At 40.1% G+C, this 23,132-nt stretch overlaps 1 protein-coding gene across 1 annotated transcript in view; it reads left to right on the forward strand.

Moving 5' to 3' along the window:
- The window catches only part of ALDH16A1 (aldehyde dehydrogenase 16 family member A1), a 193,393-nt gene that overhangs the window by 39,230 nt on the left and 131,031 nt on the right, over window positions 1-23,132 (forward strand). Inside the window, exons 9-12 of the mRNA XM_053690767.1 lie at window positions 9,866-9,964; window positions 17,416-17,552; window positions 18,288-18,393; window positions 18,714-18,883. Of these exons, the coding sequence (XP_053546742.1) occupies window positions 9,866-9,964; window positions 17,416-17,552; window positions 18,288-18,393; window positions 18,714-18,883 (512 nt within the window). The remainder of the gene's footprint in view (window positions 1-9,865; window positions 9,965-17,415; window positions 17,553-18,287; window positions 18,394-18,713; window positions 18,884-23,132) is intronic.

Below are 23,132 nucleotides of genomic sequence, written 5' to 3' on the forward strand. Positions count from 1 at the left end.
TTTTGTGTTCTCTCCCCCCTCTCTTTTGTGTTCTCTCCCCCCTCTCTTTTGCTCTCTCTCCCCCCCCTCTCTTTTGCTCTCTCTTTCTCCCCTCTTTTTTCCCCCTCTCTTTTGCTCTCTCTCTCCCCCTCTCTTTTGCTCTCTCCCCCCCCTCTCTTTTGCTGTCTCTCTCCCTCTTTTGTTGTCTTTCTCCCTCTTTTGCTGTCTCTCTCCCTCTCTTTTGCTCGCTCTCCCCGCTCTCTTTTGCACTCTCTCTCTCCCCCTCTTTTGCACTCTCTCTTTCTCCCCTCTCTTGCTCTCTCTTTCTCCCCTCTCTTGCTCTCTCTTTCTCCCCTCTGTTTTGCTCTCTCTCTCCTCTCTTTTGCTGTCTCTCTCCCTATTTTGCTCTCTCTCTCCCCCCTCTCTTTTGCTCTCTCTCCCCTCTCTCTTTTGCTCTCTCTCCCCTCTCCCTTTTGCACTCTCTCCCCCCTCTCTTTTGCGCTCTCTCCCCCCTCTCTTTTGCGCTCTCTCCCCCCTCTCTTTTGCGCTCTCTCCCCCCTCTCTTTTGCGCTCTCTCCCCCCTCTCTTTTGCGCTCTCTCCCCCCTCTCTTTTGCGCTCTCTCCCCCCTCTCTTTTGCGCTCTCTCCCCCCTCTCTTTTGCGCTCTCTCCCCCCCTCTCTTTTGCGCTCTCTCCCCCCTCTCTTTTGCGCTCTCTCGCTCTCTTTTGTGCTCTCTCGCTCTCTTTTGTGCTCTCTCCACCCTCTCTTTTGTGCTCTCTCCACCCTCTCTTTTGTGCTCTCTCCACCCTCTCTTTTGTGCACTCTCCCCCTCTCTTTTGTGCTCTCTTCCCCTCTCTTTTGTGCTCTCTCCCCCCTCTCTTTTGTGCACTCTTCCCCTCTCTTTTGTGCTCTCTCCCCCTCTCTTTTGTGCTCTCTCCCCCCTCTCTTTTGTGCTCTCTCCCCCCTCTCTTTTGTGCTCTCTCCCCCCTCTCTTTTGTGCTCTCTCCCCCCCTCTCTTTTGTGCTCTCTCCCCCCTCTCTTTTGTGCTCTCTCCCCCCTCTTTTGTGCTCTCTCCCCCCTCTCTTTTGTGCTCTCTCCCCCCTCTCCTTTGCTCACTCTCCCCAATCTCTTTTGCTCACTCTCCCCCCTCTCTTTATCCCCCTCTTCTGCTCTCACTATCCCCTTCTTTTTAGAGCTTTCTGTCTTCTTATGATTCACTCACTGTGCACAGCCACACACCCGGCACCTGGCCCCGCCCAGCCCCGTCCGCGTCATGCTTGGCCCCGCATGGCCCCGTCCATGTCACGGTTGGCCATGCCCGGTCACGCCCACGCCATGCCTGGGCCACGCCCACACCCGCCGGCCACGCCCACTCCACCACATGCAACGCCGGGGGAAGACAGTTAGAAGGCCAGGTGTGTTTGTCCTCGTGCACAGTCTCTACTGCGCATGACGGCTTTAGACAAACACACTTGGCCTTTTATAATATAGGATGATTATTAGTACTTGTACTTGAAAACAGATTCTGACGTTCTATAAAGGGGTAATTAAGACAAATCAGGGATAAGAAGGCTAAGAATTATAAGATAGTGCAGTTATTTAATTTGTAGTTGATATCTATCAGTTATATATTAAAAGGATTGAAACATTTCATATAATCATACTGTGTAAATGGTTTGCAAATCTCCCATATATTATTCAGGTTAAATTAATATACTGGATAATAAAATGGTAATAAATATGAATTATAATAATTTCTCTTTCATGTTAAATATGCCAGTTTTAGCGAAACCATGAGCAAATAAATATCTACATCCCATAAAGCTATAAAAAGAAAATTATATATGAGGGCACTTTACAAATGTTTTTATATATGCAAAAAAACAAATTTTAGAAAACTTAAATTGATTAAAAAGAAAAAACTGAAACATTACATTAGTTGAAGCACCTTTGGCTGATTTTGCAGCCTCAAGTCTTTTCGGTATGATGCAACAAGCTTTGCAACAAGTTTTTTTGTTACAAGAGTCTGAGGACGGGGGTTATTCCCCGAAAACGTTAACTCAATAAATTGCTTTATTTGCATTATGGCGAGTGCACCCTTTGGACATTCATTCTTTTATATACAGTATATATATATATATATATATATATATATATATATATATATATATATATATATATATATATACCTACACTATCACACACACATATATGCACACACACTTTTTAGAAACTTTTTTTTTTTAAATGTATTTTGTAAGATAAACATCACTCACTGTACCCAGCAGTTTCCTATATTAGAGGATGACCATAAATAATATGCACAAAGTGAACTGCTCCATGTACTAGCATGACAGCTAAGTCCCACACTACTCCTCCTGAAAGCCCTTTGACCTCACAGCGACCTAGCACATCTCCAAACATGATCTCTCGAGCTCAACCAGAGTGACCATCAGGTTCTTGGTCAGCTCTCTTAACAAGTCCTGGTTGTTCCAAACTTCTTCCATTTAAGAATTATTGAGGCTACTGTGCTCTTGAAAACATTTAAGGCTGCCTAATTTTATTGTAGCCTTCCCCAGATCTGGGCCTCCACAAAATTCTATCTCTGAGCTCTGCAGGCAGTTCCTTTGACCTCATGACTTGATTTTTGCTCTGATGTGCATTTTTAGCCGTGAGACCTTATATAGACAAGTGTGTGTCTTTCCAAATCATATCCAGTCAATCGAATTTGCCACAGGTGGACTCCAATCAAAGAGTAGACACATCTCAAAGGTGATCCAGAGAAATGAGATGCACCTGAGCTAAATTTCAAGTGTCATAGCAAAGGGTCTGAATGCTATGCATGGACATTCAGATTCTTTGTTAGCATCTGAATACAAGAAGATGTCTGCTCGTGGCTTTTAGCTCTTTTCGGAGCCCGGATTCTTTCTTTTGAAAGTGCAATACACTACAATGTGGATTTCCACAGATTTTAGTGTGTTGCACTTTCACAAGAAGGAATCCAGATCCGCAAAGGACCAAAAGCTTTCTGAATGCACTAAATATATACCATCATTTTTAATTCTTTCTATAAGGAATTAATTTAAATAATGGTGGGCTAAACAATAAGATAAGCTTCTACTTCAGAGAGGACAGAAATTCTATATGCAAGTGTAATTATGTGTTTGAAACTTTCAGAAAATCCTCTAGCTGCAGACATTTACAAAAAATAAGATATTTGTATGCTTCTGTGTTTTTTATCTTGATGTTGAGGCTACTAATGTTTCCTTCCCTAAAATACATGTTCCTGTCAGTGTTCGAGGACTAGGTAGAAATGTGTGGTCTACTGTCAAGTAGCCTCATAATCTGATTCACTGAGCAAACCGCCATCACTACATTTATTATTTATATAATTCCTATTGAGGGGACTAATTCATATATTGTCTGCCTTTATTTTTTACAAACTATTACTTGGTGACCTACTAAGATAACTATTATGAATCTGGATATGAGTAAGATTTTATATGAGACCTATATAGTAAAATGTGTTGGTGTTTTATAATGCCTTTTTTCATCTATTTTTTATAGTATTTATGTATAGTATGCATCTTGATAATATTGAATGAGAACTACATTTAAAAAATAGCATTCCAGTTTAAAAGATTTCTTTAAATATTCCCATGGACAATAAAAACGATTAACAATTTTGTGTTAACCTCCAAAGTTTAATTTAAAATAAATACAAAAGCAAGACAAATGTTATTTGAATTCAGGCTTGTTTTTAAGTCAGTAAAGTTTCCAAAAATACTTGTACTAATGTTTTTTTAAGTGTTATAAAGTTATGTTTATAAGCTGCATCAAGGTATCAAACTAGCAAGGTTTTGCAGGGAAAAGCTATTTTAAAAATGAGTCATTTAAAAACCATGAATATTGCAGAATATGTGTTCTGGAAAAGAGGCCTGATACCATATGTATAACTATAATTAACATTTTGATGTCCTTCTTTCTGAACATCTCATAGTAGCTTAAACAAAAAGTATATTTCTCTTGCAAGGTGTATCCAGTCCACGGATTCATCCTTGTGGGATATTCTCCTTCCCTACAGGAAGTGGCAAAGAGAGCACACAGCAGAGCTGTCCATATAGCTCCCCCTCTATCTCCACCCCCCAGTCATTCTCTTTGCCGGCTCTAAGCACTAGGGTCTCTCTCAGGATGGTAAAGTGAATGTGGTGTTAGAATTGTAGTTTTTATTATCTTCAAACAAAAGTTTGTTATTTTAAATAGTACCGGTTTGTACTATTTACTCTCTAGCAGAAAAGTGATGAAGATTTCTGCTGAGAGGAAAATGATTTTAGCATGTTGTAACTAAAATCCACTGCTGTTCCCACACAGGACTGAGGAGTTCCAGAAAACTTCAGTTGGGGGGAACAGTTTGCAGGGTGATCTGCAATAAGGTATGTCATTTATTTCTAGACAAGACTGAGATAATGCTAGAAGAGACTGACAATATCCCCATGAGGGGAGGGTAAGCTATGTTCACAGACTTAGTAAGGAATTGAATGCTTACATAACAGGGCTAATTATGCTGGTTGACACTTATTCAGGGCAATCGATTGTTTAGCTAAGGAAAATATCGTTTGCAAGACACTTTGAAAGTCCTTTTGGGTTCTTTCTGGGGTTATTACCCACATGGCTATTTTTTTATTCACTTAGGAGTGATTTCTTAGGCCTCACAGCTCCGGAGTAGAGTGGGAGGGGCCTAATTTAGCGCCTCAGATGCGCAGTTAGAATTGCAGAGAAGTTCATGCTGCTTCACATGGAGGGTCCTGCGGCTGTTTGAGGGCCTTAAGGAAGCTATATTCCCCCAAATCTGATCCCTAAGGGCAGGTAGGGCCACAGCAAGGCTGCCTCTCCCCAAGTGTCACAACCAGTTACGCCCGCGCAAGCGACGCCTAGTACCTCTAGTGCGTCTTACCCTTTTACATTACAAGACTTAGCGGCAGTCATGGATAATTCTCTTACAGCCTTCTTATCTAAACTGCCCGTGTTACCTGCAAAGCGTGATAGCTCCGTTTTAAGAACAGATTATGAGCATTCTGACGCTTTGGTAGCCGTATCCGATATACCCTCACAACGCTCTGAAGTGGGAGTAAGGGATTTGATTTCTGAGGGAGAAGTCTCTGATACAGGAAGGGTTCCTTCTCAGACAGATTCAGATACATTGGCTTTTAAATTTAAACTAGAACACCTCCGCATTTTGCTTAGGGAGGTATTAGCTACTCTGGATGACTGCGACCCTTTGGTGATCCCAGAGAAATTGTGTAAAATGGACAAGTACCTAGAGGTCCCTGTTTACATGGATGCGTTTACGGTCCCTAAGAGGATTGCGGATATCGTTACTAGGGAGTGGGATAGACCAGGTGTTCCCTTTGTTCCCCCTCCTGTTTTTAAGAAAATGTTCCCCATATCTGACCCTGTGCGGGACTCGTGGCAGACGGTCCCTAAGGTGGAGGGGGCTGTTTCTTCACTTGCTAAACGCACAACCATACCAATTGAAGACAGTTGTGTTTTTAAAGACCCTATGGATAAGAAGTTAGAGGGTTTACTTAAGAAAATTTTTGTTCAACAAGGTTTTCTTCTCCAGCCTATTGCCTGCATTATTCCCGTAACTACTGCAGCCGCTTTCTGGTTTGAGGCGCTGGAAGACTCGCTCCAGACGGAGACCTCATATGAGGAAATTATGGATAGAATTAAGGCTCTAAAGCTAATTCTTTTATCACTGATGCCACTATCCAAATAGCTAAGTTAGCGGCAAAAAATTCAGGTTTCGCCATTTTGGTGCGCAGGGCGCTATGGCTAAAGTCCTGGTTGGCCGATGTGTCGTCTAAATCCAAGCTTTTGAACATCCCTTTCAAAGGAAAGACCCTCTTCGGGCCTGAATTGAAAGAGATTATTTCAGAAATCACCGGGGGAAAAGGCTATGCTCTCCCTCAGGACAAGTCCTTTAAGACAATGAACAAAGCTAATTTTCGTTCCTTTCGTAATTTCAGGAACGGCCCCGCCTCATCCTCTCCGGCTGCAAAGCAAGAGGGCAACGCTTCACAGCCCAAGGTAACCTGGAAACCTTACCAGGGCTGGAATAAGGGTAAACAGGCCAAAAAGCCTGCAGCTGACACCAAGACAGCATGAAGGGGTAGCCCCCGATCCGGGACCGGATCTAGTAGGGGGCAGACTCTCTCTCTTCGCTCAGGCCTGGGCAAGAGATGTACACGATCCTTGGGCATTAGAGATTGTATCCCAGTGATATCTTCTAGAATTCAAGGACTCTCCTCCAAGGGGAAGGTTCCACATTTCTCGTCTGTCTACAGATCAGACAAAGAAAGAGGCGTTTTTACGCTGTGTAGAAGATCTACATACAATGGGAGTGATCCACCCAGTTCCAATTGCGGAACAAGGGTTGGGTTTTTACTCAAACCTGTTTGTGGTTCCCAAAAAAGAGGGAACTTTCAGACCCATCCTGGATCTAAAAATTCTAAACAGATTCCTCAGAGTCCCATCATTCAAAATGGAGACCATTCGGACAATCTTACCAATGATCCAGGAAGGTCAATATATTACTACCGTGGATCTAAAGGATGCATACCTACACATTCCTATCCACAAAGATCATCACCAGTTTCTCAGGTTCGCTTTTCTGGACAAGCATTACCAGTTTGTGGCTCTTCCTTTCGGCTTAGCCACTGCCAGAATTTTCACAAAAGTGCTAGGGTCCCTCCTGGCGGTTCTAAGACCGCGGGGCATAGCAGTGGTGCCTTACCTAGACGACATCTTAATTCAGGCGCCGTCTTTCCAAAGAGCCAAGTCTCACACAGAGATTGTATTGGCCTTTCTGAGGTCTCATGGGTGGAAGGTGAACATCAAAAAGAGTTCTCTTTCCCCTTTCACAAGGGTTTCCTTCCTAGGGACTCTAATAGACTCGGTAGAAATGAAAATATTTCTGACGAAGGTCAGAAAATTAAAACTCTTAACTACTTACCGAGTTCTTCACTCCATTACCCGGCCATCTGTGGCTCAGTGCATGGAGACAATCGGATTAATGGTAGCGGCAATGGACATAATTCCTTTTGCTCGGATACACCTCAGACCACTGCAACTATGCATGCTCAAACAGTGGAATGGGGATTATGCAGATTTGTCTCCTCAAATTCAGTTGGACCAGAGATTCTCTTCTCTGGTGGTTGTCTCAGGATCACCTGTCTCAGGGAATATGTTTCCGCAGACCAGAGTGGATCATTGTAACGACCGACGCCAGTCTGTTAGGCTGGGGTGCGGTCTGGGACTCCCTGAAAGCTCAGGGCTTATGGTCTTGGGAAGAAAAGCTTCTCCCGATAAATATTCTGGAACTGAGGGCGATATTCAACGCTCTTCAGGCATGGCCTCAACTAGCTGCGGCCAAATTCATCAGATTTCAGTCGGACAACATCACTACTGTAGCTTACGTCAATCATCAGGGGGGAACAAAGAGTTCCCTAGCGATGACGGAAGTAACCAAAATAATAAGGTGGGCGGAGGATCACTCCTGCCAGCTCTCAGCTATTCACATCCCAGGAGTAGACAACTGGGAGGCGGATTTCCTAAGTCGTCAGACTTTTCACCCGGGGGAGTGGGAACTCCACCCGGAGGTGTTTGCCCAGCTGACTCAGCTATGGGGCACTCCAGAGTTGGATCTGATGGCGTCCCGTCAAAACACCAAACTTCCTCTCTACGGGTCCAGGTCCTGGGACCCCAAGGCGGTATTGATAGATGCTCTAGCAGCGCCTTGGTCCTTCAATCTGGCTTATGTTTTTCCACCGTTTCCCCTTCTCCCTCGTCTGGTCGCCAGAATCAAGCAGGAGAAGGCTTTGGTGATTCTGATAGCGCCTTCGTGGCCACGCAGGACTTGGTATGCAGACCTAGTGGACATGTCATCTGTCCCACCATGGACACTGCCAATGAGGCAGGATCTTCTAATACAGGGTCCGTTCAAGCATCCAAATCTAGTTTCTCTACATCTGACTGCTTGGAGATTGAACGCTTAATTCTATCAAAGCGTGGTTTCTCTGAGTCGGTTATAGATACTCTGATTCAGGCTAGAAAGCCTGTCACCAGGAAAATCTACCATAAGATATGGCGGAAATATCTGGGTTGGTGTGAATCCAAGGGTTACTCATGGAGTAAGATTAGGATTCCCAGGATATTGTCTTTCCTCCAAGAAGGATTGGAGAAAGGATTGTCAGCTAGTTCCTTAAAGGGACAGATATCTGCTCTGTCTATCCTTTTACACAAGTGTCTGGCAGAGGTACCAGACGTTCAAGCGTTTGCTCAGGCTTTAGTCAGAATCAAGCCAGTCTATAAACCTGTGGCTCCGCCATGGAGTCTAAATCTAGTCCTTTCAGTTCTTCAAGGGGTTCCGTTTGAACCTTTACATTCCATAGATATTAAGTTGTTATCTTGGAAAGTTTTGTTTTTGGTAGCTATCTCTTCTGCTCGAAGAGTTTCATAATTATCTGCCTTACAGTGTGATTCACCTTACCTGGTGTTCCACGCAGACAAGGTAGTTTTGCGTACCAAGCCTGGTTTTCTTCCTAAAGTTGTTTCTAACAAGAATATTTACTAGGAAATAGTTGTTCCTTCTCTGTGTCCTAATCCTTCGTCGAAGAAGGAACGTCTGTTACACAATCTTGATGTAGTTCGTGCTTTAAAGTTCTATTTACAAGCAACTAAAGATTTCAGACAAACATCCTCCTTGTTTGTTATCTATTCTGGTAAGAGGAGAGGTCAGAAAGCGACTGCTACCTCTCTTTCCTTTTGGCTGAAAAGCATCATCCGTTTGGCCTATGAGACTGCTGGCCAGCAGCCTCCTGAAACAATTACTGCTCATTCTACTAGAGCAGTGGCTTCCACATGGGCCTTCAAAAATGAGGCTTCTGTTGAACAGATTTGTAAGGCAGCGACTTGGTCTTCACTGCATACTTTTTCCAAATTTTACAAATTCGATACTTTTGCTTCTTCGGAGGCTATTTTTGGGAGAAAGGTTTTGCAAGCAGTGGTGCCTTCCGTTTAAGGTACCTGTCTTGTTCCTTCCCTTCATCCGTGTCCTAAAGCTTTGGTATTGGTATCCCACAAGTTAAGGATGAATCCGTGGACTGGATACACCTTGCAAGAGAAAACAGAATTTATGCTTACCTGATAAATTACTTTCTCTTGCGGTGTATCCAGTCCACGGCCCGCCCTGGCATTTAAGTCATGTAAAAAATTTTTGTTTAAACTACAGTCACCACTGCACCCTATGGTTTCTCCTTTTCTTCCTAACCTTTGGACGAATGACTGGGGGGTGGAGCTAGAGGGGGAGCTATATGGAGAGCTCTGCTGTGTGCTCTCTTTGCCACTTCCTGTAGGGAATGAGAATATCCCACAAGTAAAGGATGAATCCGTGGACTGGATACACCGCAAGAGAAAGTCATTTATCAGGTAAGCATAAATTCTGTTTTTAAAACAGACAAAATGTTTGGATATATCAATGAAACTGGTGTTTGAATGCAACGATTAACACCAATCTTAACAGAGCTCAGTGGTGAAGTAGTTAAACGTAAATAGCTTTTTAACAAAAAAAAAAGTAATAACAATAATGCCTTCTGCTGTTTTGTATATTCAATTATAAAAATGTATCTTCATATTTTACTTTTCATTTGTTTTTTAGTTTTTTTTTTTCTCAAAAGAACCAGCAATATTTTTGTTGAGAAATTAGCAGATTTATCAAAAGGACATTTAAATGTTAGTATTCTAATAGACAACCTCATCACACTCCACTTAGTATATGAAATGCATTTCCTTAATTTGTGTTGCTAATGATTTGTCTAATTGAACAGGTTTTCCAGGCTCCTTGTGTACTTCCTACGAAGGGTTTGTTCTACCCGCCTACTCTCATCACTGGTGTGGACACTACATCTCGCTGTGTCAGAGAAGAGGTTAGTATTTCTTTAAAAATAATTATTTACGAAGATCCTGTCCTGTTACATTCCAAAACAATGATGTCCTTGGTAAACATTTTACTTTCTCTGGTTGCAAAATATACCCAGTAATTTCTTAATGGATAAAGAAAACATTCTTCCCAAGCCCTCAAGATTTACTGATAGACCATATAGCAACAGGTGGGATAACCACAATTACTGAGCAAATAAGTGCGTCTCCTGTTAGTCTGTAGGTCATAAAAAGATGTTCATGATTTAGATAGAACATACAATTTTACACATCTTTCCAATTTACTTAATTATTTAATTTTCTTCCTTCTCTTCTTATCCTTTGCTGAAAGGTTTAGAAAGGTAAGCTCAGGAGCTGCAAAGATCCTAGGTTATAGCTGCTGATTGGTGGTTGCATATATATAAACCAATTTTCATTGACTCACCCATGTGTTCAGTTAGAAACCAGTAGTGCACTGCTGCTTCATCAAATGATACCAACAGAATGAAGCAAATTTGATAATAGAAGTAAACTGGGAAGTTCTTTAAAATTGTGTGTTCTACCTAAATCATGAAAGAAAAATTTCTTTCATGTAATTAGCAAGAGTCCATGAGCTAGTGACGTATGGGATATACATTCCTACCAGGAGGGGCAAAGTTTCCCAAACCTCAAAATGCCTATAAATACACCCCTCACCACACCCACAATTCAGTTTTTCAAACTTTGCCTCCGATGGAGGTGGTGAAGTAAGTTTGTGCTAGATTCTACGTTGATATGCGCTCCGCAGCAAGTTGGAGCCCGGTTTTCCTCTCAGCGTGCAGTGAATGTCAGAGGGATGTGAGGAGTATTGCCTATTTGAATGCAGTGATCTCCTTCTAAGGGGTCTATTTCATAGGTTCTCTGTTATCGGTCGTAGAGATTCATCTCTTACCTCCCTTTTCAGATCGACGATATACTCTTATATATACCATTACCTCTGCTGATTCTCGTTTCAGTACTGGTTTGGCTATCTACTATATGTAGATGAGTGTCCTGGGGTAAGTAAGTCTTATTTTCTGTGACACTCCTAGCTATGGTTGGGCACTTTGTTTATAAAGTTCTAAATATATGTATTCAAACATTTATTTGCCTTGACTCAGAATGTTCAACTTTTCTTATTTTCAGACAGTCAGTTTCATATTTGGGATAATGCATTTTAACATTTTTCTTACCTTAAAATTTGACTTTTTCCCTGTGGGCTGTTAGGCTCGCGGGGGCTGAAAATGCTTCATTTTATTGCGTCATTCTTGGCGCGGACTTTTTTGGCGCAAAAATTCTATTTCCGTTTCCGGCGTCATACGTGTCGCCGGAAGTTGCGTCATTTTTTGACGTTATTTTGCGCCAAAAATGTCGGCGTTCCGGATGTGGCGTCATTTTTGGCGCCAAAAAGCATTTAGGCGCCAAATAATGTGGGCGTCTTATTTGGCGCGAAAAAATATGGGCGTCACTTTTGTCTCCACATTATTTAAGTCTCATTTTTTATTGCTTCTGGTTGCTAGAAGCTTGTTCTTTGGCATTTTTTCCCATTCCTGAAACTGTCATTTAAGGAATTTGATCAATTTTGCTTTATATATATGTTGTTTTTTCTCTTACATATTGCAAGATGTCTCACGTTGCATCTGAGTCAGAAGATACTACAGGAAAATCGCTGTCAAGTGCTGAATCTACCAAAGCTAAGTGTATCTGCTGTAAACTTTTGGTAGCTATTTCTCCAGCTGTTGTTTGTATTGATTGTCATGACAAACTTGTTAAAGCAGATAATATTTCCTTTAGTAAAGTACCATTGCCTGTTGCAGTTCCTTCAACATCTAAGGTGCAGAATGTTCCTGATAATATAAGAGATTTTGTTTCTGAATCCATAAAGAAGGCTATGTCTGTTATTTCTCCTTCTAGAAAACATAAAAAATCTTTTAAAACTTCTCTCCCTACAGATGAATTTTTAACTGAACATCATCATTCTGATTCTGATGATTCCTCTGGTTCAGAGGATTCTGTCTCAGAGGTTGATGCTGATAAATCTTCATATTTATTTAAAATGGAATTTATTCGTTCTTTACTTAAAGAAGTCCTAATTGCTTTAGAAATAGAGGATTCTGGTCCTCTTGATACTAAATCTAAACGTTTAAATAAGGTTTTTAAATCTCCTGTAGTTATTCCAGAAGTTTTTCCTGTCCCTGATGCTATTTCTGCAGTAATTTCCAAAGAATGGGATAATTTGGGTAATTCATTTACTCCTTCTAAACGTTTTAAGCAATTATATCCTGTGCCGTCTGACAGACTAGAATTTTGGGACAAGATCCCTAAAGTTGATGGGGCTATTTCTACCCTTGCTAAACGTACTACTATTCCTACGTCAGATGGTACTTCGTTTAAGGATCCTCTAGATAGGAAAATTGAGTCCTTTCTAAGAAAAGCTTATCTGTGTTCAGGTAATCTTCTTAGACCTGCTATATCTTTGGCTGATGTTGCTGCAGCTTCAACTTTTTGGTTGGAAACTTTAGCGCAACAAGTAACACATCGTGATTCTCATGATATTATTATTCTTCTTCAACATGCTAATAATTTTATCTGTGATGCCATTTTTGATATTATCAGAGTTGATGTCAGGTTTATGTCTCTAGCTATTTTAGCTAGAAGAGCTTTATGGCTTAAAACTTGGAATGCTGATATGGCTTCTAAATCAACTTTACTTTCCATTTCTTTCCAGGGTAACAAATTATTTGGTTCTCAGTTGGATTCCATTATTTCAACTGTTACTGGTGGGAAAGGAACTTTTTTACCACAGGATAAAAAATCTAAAGGTAAAAACAGGGCTAATAATCGTTTTCGTTCCTTTCGTTTCAACAAAGAACAAAAGCCTGATCCTTCATCCTCAGGAGCAGTTTCAGTTTGGAGACCATCTCCAGTTTGGAATAAATCCAAGCCAGCTAGAAAGGCAAAGCCTGCTTCTAAGTCCACATGAAGGTGCGGCCCTCATTCCAGCTCAGCTGGTAGGGGGCAGGTTACGTTTTTTCAAGGAAATTTGGATCAATTCTGTTCACAATCTTTGGATTCAGAGCATTGTTTCAGAAGGGTACAGAATTGGTTTCAAGTTGAGACCTCCTGCAAAGAGATTTTTTCTTTCCCGTGTCCCAGTAAATCCAGTAAAAGCTCAAGCATTTCTGAAATGTGTTTCAGATCTAGAGTTGACTGGAGTAATTATGCCAGTTCCAGTTCCGGAACAGGGGATGGGGTTTTATTCAAATCTCTTCATTGTACCAAAGAAGGAGAATTCTTTCAGACCAGTTCTGGATCTAAAAATATTGAATCGTTATGTAAGGATACCAACGTTCAAGATGGTAACTGTAAGGACTATCTTACCTTTTGTTCAGCAAGGGAATTATATGTCCACAATAGATTTACAGGATGCATATCTGCATATTCCGATTCATCCAGATCATTATCAGTTTCTGAGATTCTCGTTTCTGGACAAGCATTACCAGTTTGTGGCTCTGCCGTTTGGCCTAGCTACAGCTCCAAGAATTTTTACAAAGGTTCTCGGTGCCCTGCTGTCTGTAATCAGAGAACAGGGTATTGTGGTATTTCCTTATTTGGACGATATCTTGGTACTTGCTCAGTCTTTACATTTAGCAGAATCTCATACGAATCGACTTGTGTTGTTTCTTCAAGATCATGGTTGGAGGATCAATTTACCAAAAAGTTCTTTGATTCCTCAGACAAGGGTAACCTTTCTGGGTTTCCAGATGGATTCAGTGTCCATGACTCTGTCTTTAACAGACAAGAGACGTCTAAAGTTGATTACAGCTTGTCGAAACCTTCAGTCACAATCATTCCCTTCGGTAGCCTTATGCATGGAAATTCTTGGTCTTATGACTGCTGCATCGGACGCGATCCCCTTTGCTCGTTTTCACATGCGACCTCTTCAGCTCTGTATGCTGAAGCAATGGTGCAAGGATTACACGAAGATATCTCAATTAATATCTTTAAAACCGATTGTTCGACACTCTCTAACATGGTGGACAGATCACCATCGTTTAATTCAGGGGGCTTCTTTTGTGCTTCCGACCTGGACTGTAATTTCAACAGATGCAAGTCTCACAGGTTGGGGAGCTGTGTGGGGATCTCTGACGGCACAAGGAGTTTGGGAATCTCAGGAGGTGAGATTACCGATCAATATTTTGGAACTCCGTGCAATTTTCAGAGCTCTTCAGTTTTGGCCTCTTCTGAAGAGAGAATCGTTCATTTGTTTTCAGACAGACAATGTCACAACTGTGGCATACATCAATCATCAAGGAGGGACTCACAGTCCTCTGGCTATGAAAGAAGTATCTCGAATTTTGGTTTGGGCGGAATCCAGCTCCTGTCTAATCTCTGCGGTTCATATCCCAGGTGTAGACAATTGGGAAGCGGATTATCTCAGTCGCCAAACGTTGCATCCGGGCGAATGGTCTCTTCACCCAGAGGTATTTCTTCAGATTGTTCAAATGTGGGAACTTCCAGAAATAGATCTGATGGCGTCCCATCTAAACAAAAAACTTCCCAGGTATCTGTCCAGATCCCGGGATCCTCAGGCGGAGGCAGTGGATGCATTATCACTTCCTTGGAAGTATCATCCTGCCTATATCTTTCCGCCTCTAGTTCTTCTTCCAAGAGTAATCTCCAAGATTCTGAAGGAATGCTCGTTTGTTCTGCTGGTAGCTCCGGCATGGCCTCACAGGTTTTGGTATGCGGATCTTGTCCGGATGGCCTCTTGCCAACCGTGGACTCTTCCGTTAAGACCAGACCTTCTGTCACAAGGTCCTTTTTTCCATCAGGATCTGAAATCCTTAAATTTAAAGGTATGGAGATTGAACGCTTGATTCTTGGTCAAAGAGGTTTCTCTGACTCTGTGATTAATACTATGTTACAGGCTCGTAAATCTGTATCTCGAGAAATATATTATAGAGTCTGGAAGACTTATATTTCTTGGTGTCTTTCTCATCATTTTTCCTGGCATTCTTTTAGAATACCGAGAATTTTACAGTTCCTTCAGGATGGTTTAGATAAAGGTTTGTCCGCAAGTTCTTTGAAAGGACAAATCTCTGCTCTTTCTGTTCTTTTTCACAGAAAGATTGCTATTCTTCCTGATATTCATTGTTTTGTACAAGCTTTGGTTCGTATAAAACCTGTCATTAAGTCAATTTCTCCTCCTTGGAGTTTGAATTTGGTTCTGGGAGCTCTTCAAGCTCCTCCGTTTGAACCTATGCATTCATTGGACATTAAATTACTTTCTTGGAAAGTTTTGTTCCTTTTGGCCATCTCTTCTGCCAGAAGAGTTTCTGAATTATCTGCTCTTTCTTGTGAGTCTCCTTTTCTGATTTTTCATCAGGATAAGGCGGTGTTGCGAACTTCTTTTGAATTTTTACCTAAAGTTGTGAATTCCAACAACATTAGTAGAGAAATTGTGGTTCCTTCATTATGTCCTAATCCTAAGAATTCTAAGGAGAAATCGTTGCATTCTTTGGATGTTGTTAGAGCTTTGAAATATTATGTTGAAGCTACAAAATCTTTTCGTAAGACTTCTAGTCTATTTGTTATCTTTTCCGGTTCTAGAAAAGGCCAGAAAGCTTCTGCCATTTCTTTGGCATCTTGGTTGAAATCTTTAATTCATCTTGCCTATGTTGAGTCGGGTAAAACTCCGCCTCAGAGAATTACAGCTCATTCTACTAGGTCAGTTTCTACTTCCTGGGCGTTTAGGAATGAAGCTTCGGTTGACCAGATCTGCAAAGCAGCGACTTGGTCCTCTTTGCATACTTTTACTAAATTCTACCATTTTGATGTATTTTCTTCTTCTGAAGCAGTTTTTGGTAGAAAAGTACTTCAGGCAGCGGTTTCAGTTTGAATCTTCTGCTTATGTTTTTCGTTAAACTTTATTTTGGGTGTGGATTATTTTCAGCAGGAATTGGCTGTCTTTATTTTATCCCTCCCTCTCTAGTGACTCTTGTGTGGAAAGATCCACTTCTTGGGTAGTCATTATCCAATACGTCACTAGCTCATGGACTCTTGCTAATTACATGAAAGAAAACATAATTTATGTAAGAACTTACCTGATAAATTCATTTCTTTCATATTAGCAAGAGTCCATGAGGCCCGCCCTTTTTTTGTGGTGGTTATGATTTTGTATAAAGCACAATTATTCCAATTCCTTATTTTATATGCTTTCGCACTTTTTTATCACCCCACTTCTTGGCTATTCGTTAAACTGAATTGTGGGTGTGGTGAGGGGTGTATTTATAGGCATTTTGAGGTTTGGGAAACTTTGCCCCTCCTGGTAGGAATGTATATCCCATACGTCACTAGCTCATGGACTCTTGCTAATATGAAAGAAATGAATTTATCAGGTAAGTTCTTACATAAATTATGTTTTTCATGTCCCTTTAATGTATCTGTCTTCCCAAAAAAAAACTATACATTGAAACTGTGTATTGTGGATTTGTGATGTGCTTGCCAAGGTTTTCAGCATTATGGGGAAACGTATTTCCCTTCTGTCCTAAGCTATGATGTTTCACTGCACTACCTTCCAAACATTCTTATTTTCTTACAAAAGAGAAAAACATGCTTACTCATTTCATTTTTCTAGTTACTTAGTAAATGCAATTAGTATAATCTTTATCAAGTTATCAACACTGTACTATAACATTTGTTTCCCCTTTATGTATTGCAAATAACTTGTTATACCTATTAAAATGTATGGGAATTAGTTCCTTCATGTTTATTTGTGTATTTGAAATAGATGGTTTTGCCAAATAAAGTCATCTACAGGATATGCCCATAACAATGGGCTGAGCTTGTAAGTAAAGCAGACCTACTAATTTTATTTATATTAGGTATTTTAAATGCTAATTATAGCCGGGGAGTTGAATAAGCACAGGCAGCTATTTCAATTATTACAAAATATCTCCCTCATTATCCCCCAGCACAGGGAGATTTTTCAGTGATATTGTTTTTTTCTTTACAAAGTTCTTCTACAGACAAAATGTTGGTTAATCATCAAAGTAGGTATTTAGCTATATCAAATGGCAAATAAAGGTAAAGGAGCTGTTTGCAAATAATTAAATACACTCCAGCAAGTAAAATGGAGGATTGGGAGAACATTAAAGGGGATAACATTTTAAAGTACAATGTCCCTTTAAATAAAAAATGGATATATGTACAGAAGGGCAAAAATTTTGAAAAGAAGAGAATGGACATTTGTATACTTGGTAGCATGAACAGTGTTTCCTGACCTAAAAAAAACAGCAGCCCTCATTATTAAAACTCACAGTAGATATCTCAGGCATCTTTATATTTTAAATAATTTCCCAGAATTTAAAATCCATAAAAAGTTAAAACAAGAATGTATATCAAAGGCAAAAAAAAACCAACATATTATTGTCCTTAGATCTTTGGACCTGTTTTGGTTGCCATGGCTTTCCGAACAGCTAAAGAAGCAATTGCTCTGGCTAACAATACTCCTTTTGGATTAGCTGCAAGTGTCTGGACAGAAAATGTATCATTGGCCCTGGAGGTAGCACTGAGGTGAGTATTAAGAGACTTCAGCATTGCAAATTAATATGTAACATTTACTATTAAACTTTTTGTAAGCCCTTAACAACAGTAACTTACCGTGTGCATCACCTTTTGCAAGGGTCTTCCAGGGCTTTAACAGCACATCTTGTTCAAGGATTAAATTAGTGATACTGTTATGACACTTGAAGGGACAGTAAAACAAATTTCATTATTCAGATAGAGCATGTAATTTTAATAAAAGTAAATTGTTTTGAAGTTACCAGTTAAAGACAGTTAGGAAAATGTATGTAGCAGGGTTAGCCTTGAAAATTGTCCTCACTTTTTAGACCTAAAATACCTAAAAAGGGAGCGGCTCTTTACTGTACTACACAATATAAATTGTATAGATATGGGCGCCAAATCAAGTCTCAAGTGAAAGGGTCCCAATAAAAAAGCCCAAGAGGTTCTTTCATCCAACAGAAAAAGTAGGCAGCTATTCCCATTCAGCTCTATACTGTATGTCCTTATTCATTCTGACAAAATTAGGGCACTGAGAATTTCTCAAATGTGCAATAAAACGGTTTTCCTTCTGCTGTGAGATAAAACTACCTGTACTGGGTAGCTGAAACATTTTGCTAATTAGAATCAATAAGCATCTGAATAAAAGCTAATTGAGTCATCTGTTTGCGATTATTAGTTTGATGTATAAAAATAATTTAATTATACCGGCTGATTATTATTTTTTATATATATATATTCTTTCAGCATTAAAGCAGGCACAGTGTGGGTAAATGGACACAACATATTTGATGCAGCGGCAGGATTTGGTGGCTATAAAGAGAGCGGGTTTGGTCGTGACGGAGGTAAAGAGGTGAGTGTTTTTATCTAAGAAGTAATTAATGTGCAATGTTAAATTTTGATGTGCAATGCAACATCACAAGTGGCGATTGAAGGTGGATAGGCTCACTACTTGTGAACTTGTCTGCCTGCAGGGATAGTAAATCTACCCCATGTGTTTTTAATATCTGCTGCAGCAATATTGTCTTCCAACATAGGGCAGACAAACAATAGATTAAAAACTTACGTTCTGCTAATAATATGAAAATAAACGCATATATGTTATGTAGTTGAGCTTAACATTTTGCATATAACATCAGGTGCTTTGTAATATTGTTTATCTGGTCTCTTCAGGGTCTGTATGAATATGTGAGACCATCCTGGGAGAGCAGACCTCATCCAAACCCAGGAGATGTGAACTATAAAACCTTTTCTGCCACTTATGGAGCTGAGCAAGCCCCAATTCCGGGACAAAAAGACGTGAGTCCATCTGTCATCCTACATCAGGATAATCCGATTCCAAGGTATTTTCCAAGCTCAGAAAATGATTTGGGCATAAATAATTGTGATCTTTTCCTACAACCCTACTGAATAGTAAATTCATACATATTTTAATATTTCTTTATCATGTAGGGTAAAAGGTATACTAGTGACATAAAAATAGTACTAAGCTATATCTAGCCCAACCTAATCTACTTATGTAAAATAGTTTAAAACAGCTTAAACATACTGTAACTTTATTAATAAACATAGAATCGCTACTACATGTTTAAAAACAAATATCTCAAATATGACTGCTCACCCTTGGTGACACCTATCTTCATTGCAGATTGTTGGCTAGATTACAAGTGGAGCGCTAAATATTGCTTGCGTTTAAGTGATATTAGCACTCCACTTTGTAATACCAGCACACAATAATGTGCACTGGTATTACAAGCATTATTATTACAAAAACGGCATCAGAACCTCACGCAACGAAGGGGGTAAGTAGCACAGCAATGGGCAGCATTTTTTAATATATATGTATATACACATATATATATATATATATATATATATATATATATGTGTTATGTGCATATATATGTATAGTAGCATATACATATACAGTATATTTACATTGTGGTCTATGAGAACACACAGTTCTTATAGACCACAATGTAAAGGCACTTTTCACAGCCATTTTTTACCTAATATCCCACTCCAACTTTAAATCCCCAAAACGGCCTAGTGCAGTTTATTTTTATTAAAAAACTACAATGCGGGGGAACTTCCAGGTGGCGGTCATGATAGGTTGCATGACTTTCAGCTCCTTCAACCCTCAGCACAAATCTGCATGACATCCTCTTTCTATTATTATTATTATTATCAGGTATTTGTAGAGCGCCAACAGATTCCGCAGCGCTGAAAAACACTTCATCGCACATATCTTTTGGAGCAAAGCAAGCTCTTTCGTACATTACCACTATTTTTGGATTTGATGCAATATTCAGCACACCGGAATGATCTAGAGGTTGCGGCCTACCATCTCACCCCCGGCAGGGCAATCGCTTGCCTCTGTCATTAGAAAGCAGCGATATCCCGCAAGACACTGCAAGTACTCCTCTCAGCAAGACACTGCATATACCTGGAACAATACTGCTTACCACCTCCCTACCTAACGCTTACTACCAAACACCCATCATGGAGATCCCTTCAAACTTTCTAGAGGAGCTACGCAGCTTGCTCGCCAACCACCATGCTGTCTTGGAAGAAAAGCTTTACACAATATCTAATAACAGCAGCACTTACTCGTTCCAACAACCCATTCAAACTGAGCCTAACACAATGGAAGGCAGGAGCGGTGGCGCTTCGGGGCTCCAGTGTCCACATCCTACCTTTAGAGCATCCGCGGGGGACCTGGAACCCAAGGCTGTAGAAATGGCAGTGCAACATAAGAGAGTGTCGGTGAAAAGAGCAGAAACTGGTCTAAAGAGCCCTACAAATCTACCCCAAGCCTTTGTCATCTCATTTGAAGTGCTCCGATTAGATGTGCCGCATGGCAGGGAGAATACAGAAGGTAACTCGCAACTGCTCCCAACTCAAAAACAAGATTGTGGCTATAGAAATCCAACAATGCATAGCACATACCCCTCTAGCTATACTGAGGCCGCATGTGCTCCTCAGGGATGCGTAACAACCCCGCCAGCATTTCTTAGGTTGCATTTGCATCTCTACGTTGTTTCACTGTTCTCTAGCTGAGACCCTGGTGGCCCAGGAGGCAGCCCAGATGCCGGTAATTCAACACTTCCTCCTACGTGGCTTGCCTACCGCTGTAGTGGGTCGATGATGGCCTTTTTTTTAGGACGTGCCACAGAACAACCTGCTTACTCTCACATTAAGAGAAGGTTAAATATTTGGTCATCTACTAACTCAGATGTGACACCCAGCTCCCCATACACAGCACGAATATAGGGACTTTAAGCCTAAACTAAATATCGCTCATAAGGATTCTCTGTCTGAGAACTAGATCTTCTTATGTGAACTTGAAACTTTAAGACCTATAGTAAATACAATTAGTTCTGCTTTAATTAATACTGTAGTTGCACACTAACCATAACGATCGCTTTTGAGTTTAACTTTTTATTTTATTTTTCATTTCAACGAATTATATGTTTTGTGAATCTCACATTTTGATGTTGTGATGTATAACTTTTTTTTTTTTCTTCAATACATTGGCCACGCTTCTAGCGCAGGCTGGTCCTGCATCAATGCTACTGTTCTGATTTGCATGGTCTTTCTTTACATAACATTCTCTAAGTGAACAGAAAAAAAAAAAGAAGAAAATTTTATACATGTTTGTTCCTTATGTTACATGTGAAGGTTAATTTTATCTATAGGGCAGATCAGTACAGTATTGGATTTATTATTCATTGCTTTAACTAATAGAATAGGTGGTCCAGATTACCAACATTGAAATGCTTTGTTAGATTTACACCCTGTAACCTAGCTAAATTTTAACTATATACCGCAAAATTTTTATTATTCATATTACTAGTAAAGCTCATTTTATATTTTAATGCACTAATTTACTCTAGTAAAAAATACCTCCTTACTAGCACTCATACAATGCTATAGCCTTTTACATTTTGTCACACCGTCAATATGCGATCCATTGTACCCTGTTTCACTTACAATTTTCTTTAAAGGACAGTGTATTAATTTCCAAGTCTCGAATATCCTAACCCCTGATGTAAAATGTGTGCCCTATCTCATGCATTGTAAATGTAAAGTGACCTTAATATATCTCTTGAGACATTCCACCATGAAACCTACCTTCTTTGACTAATATATTAGCAGATTCCTCACCCCCCCCTGCATTCATATTATTTGAGGGATCTCCTGAGCTGCAGCTATGTTTCCTTTTAGCAAGATTCATGTTACTACCAACTTTTAATTGGATGGCAGGTGTTTGTGCCAAATTAATTTGTGTCTTCCTTAAAATTACCAGTTATTGCACTATAAAAATTCAAAATCTGAGGTAAATGTAATGAGATCCATAAGCGGTCTCTCCTTCTGTTGAGGTCAATTTTTCTCCTGTTAAGTGTAGTCAGTCCACGGGTCATCCATTACTTATGGGATTATATCTCCTCCCTAACAGGAAGTGCAAGAGGATCACCCAAGCAGAGCTGCTATATAGCTCCTCCCCTCTACGTCATATCCAGTCATTCTCTTGCACCTAACTAAAGATAGGACGTGTGAGAGGACTGTGATGTGTTAAACTTAGTTTTTATTTCTTCAATCAAAAGTTTGTTATTTTAAACGGCACCGGAGTGTGTTGTTTGTTCTCAGGCAGCATTAGAAGAAGAATCTACCTGAGTTTGTCTATGATCTTAGCGGTCGTAACTAAGATCCACTTGCTGTTCTCGGCCATTCTGAGGAGTGAGGTAACTTCAGAACAGGGGATAGCATGCAGGGCCCACCTGCAAGGAGGTATGTGCAGTAAATTATTTTCTAAGGAATGGAATTGACTGAGAAAATACTGCTAATACCGATGTAATGTAAGTGCAGCCTTAAATGCAGTAGTAGCGACTGGTATCAGGCTGATATGTATGTATGTATACTCTGAGGTATTTCTGGGGAATGGAATTTCACTAAGAAAATACTGTCAATATTAAAATAATATTTGAGCCTGCACTGCAGTGAAAGCGACTAGCAGCAGGCTTATTAATAACACTTCATAATTTTCAATTTTTAAAACGTTTACTGGCATGTTAATCGTTTTTATCACTTGGTGATAAAACTTTATGGGCATGATTTTTACCACATGGCTGTCGTTTTTTTCTGAATAAAAACAGTTTACTGAGCTTCCCCACTGTTGTAATATGAGTGGGAGGGGCCTATTTTAGCGCTTTATTGCGCAGTAAAAATTTAGTCACAGTCTTCCTATTTCTTCCTCCATGATCCAGGACGTCTCTACAGAGCCCAGGGGTCTCCAAAACTAGTTTTGAGGGAGGTAATCAGTCACAGCAGACCTGTGACAGTGTGTTTGACTGTGATAAAAACGTTTATTATTTCAACTGTTATCCGTTTTGGGTATTAAGGGGTTAATCATCCTTTTGCTGGTGGGTGCAATCCTCTGCTAACTTTATACATTTTCTGTTAAAATTTGGTTGCTTTAACATATTTGGTTCTTTGTTAATTCAACTGTGTCACATTTTTATGTTTTCTTAAAAGCGCAGTAGCGTTTTTTATATAGCTTGTAAATGTATTTAAAAGTTTTTTTCCAAGCTT

Source organism: Bombina bombina, chromosome 8, assembly GCF_027579735.1.
Source record: "Bombina bombina isolate aBomBom1 chromosome 8, aBomBom1.pri, whole genome shotgun sequence".
In the NCBI taxonomy this organism is placed as follows: domain Eukaryota; kingdom Metazoa; phylum Chordata; class Amphibia; order Anura; family Bombinatoridae; genus Bombina; species Bombina bombina.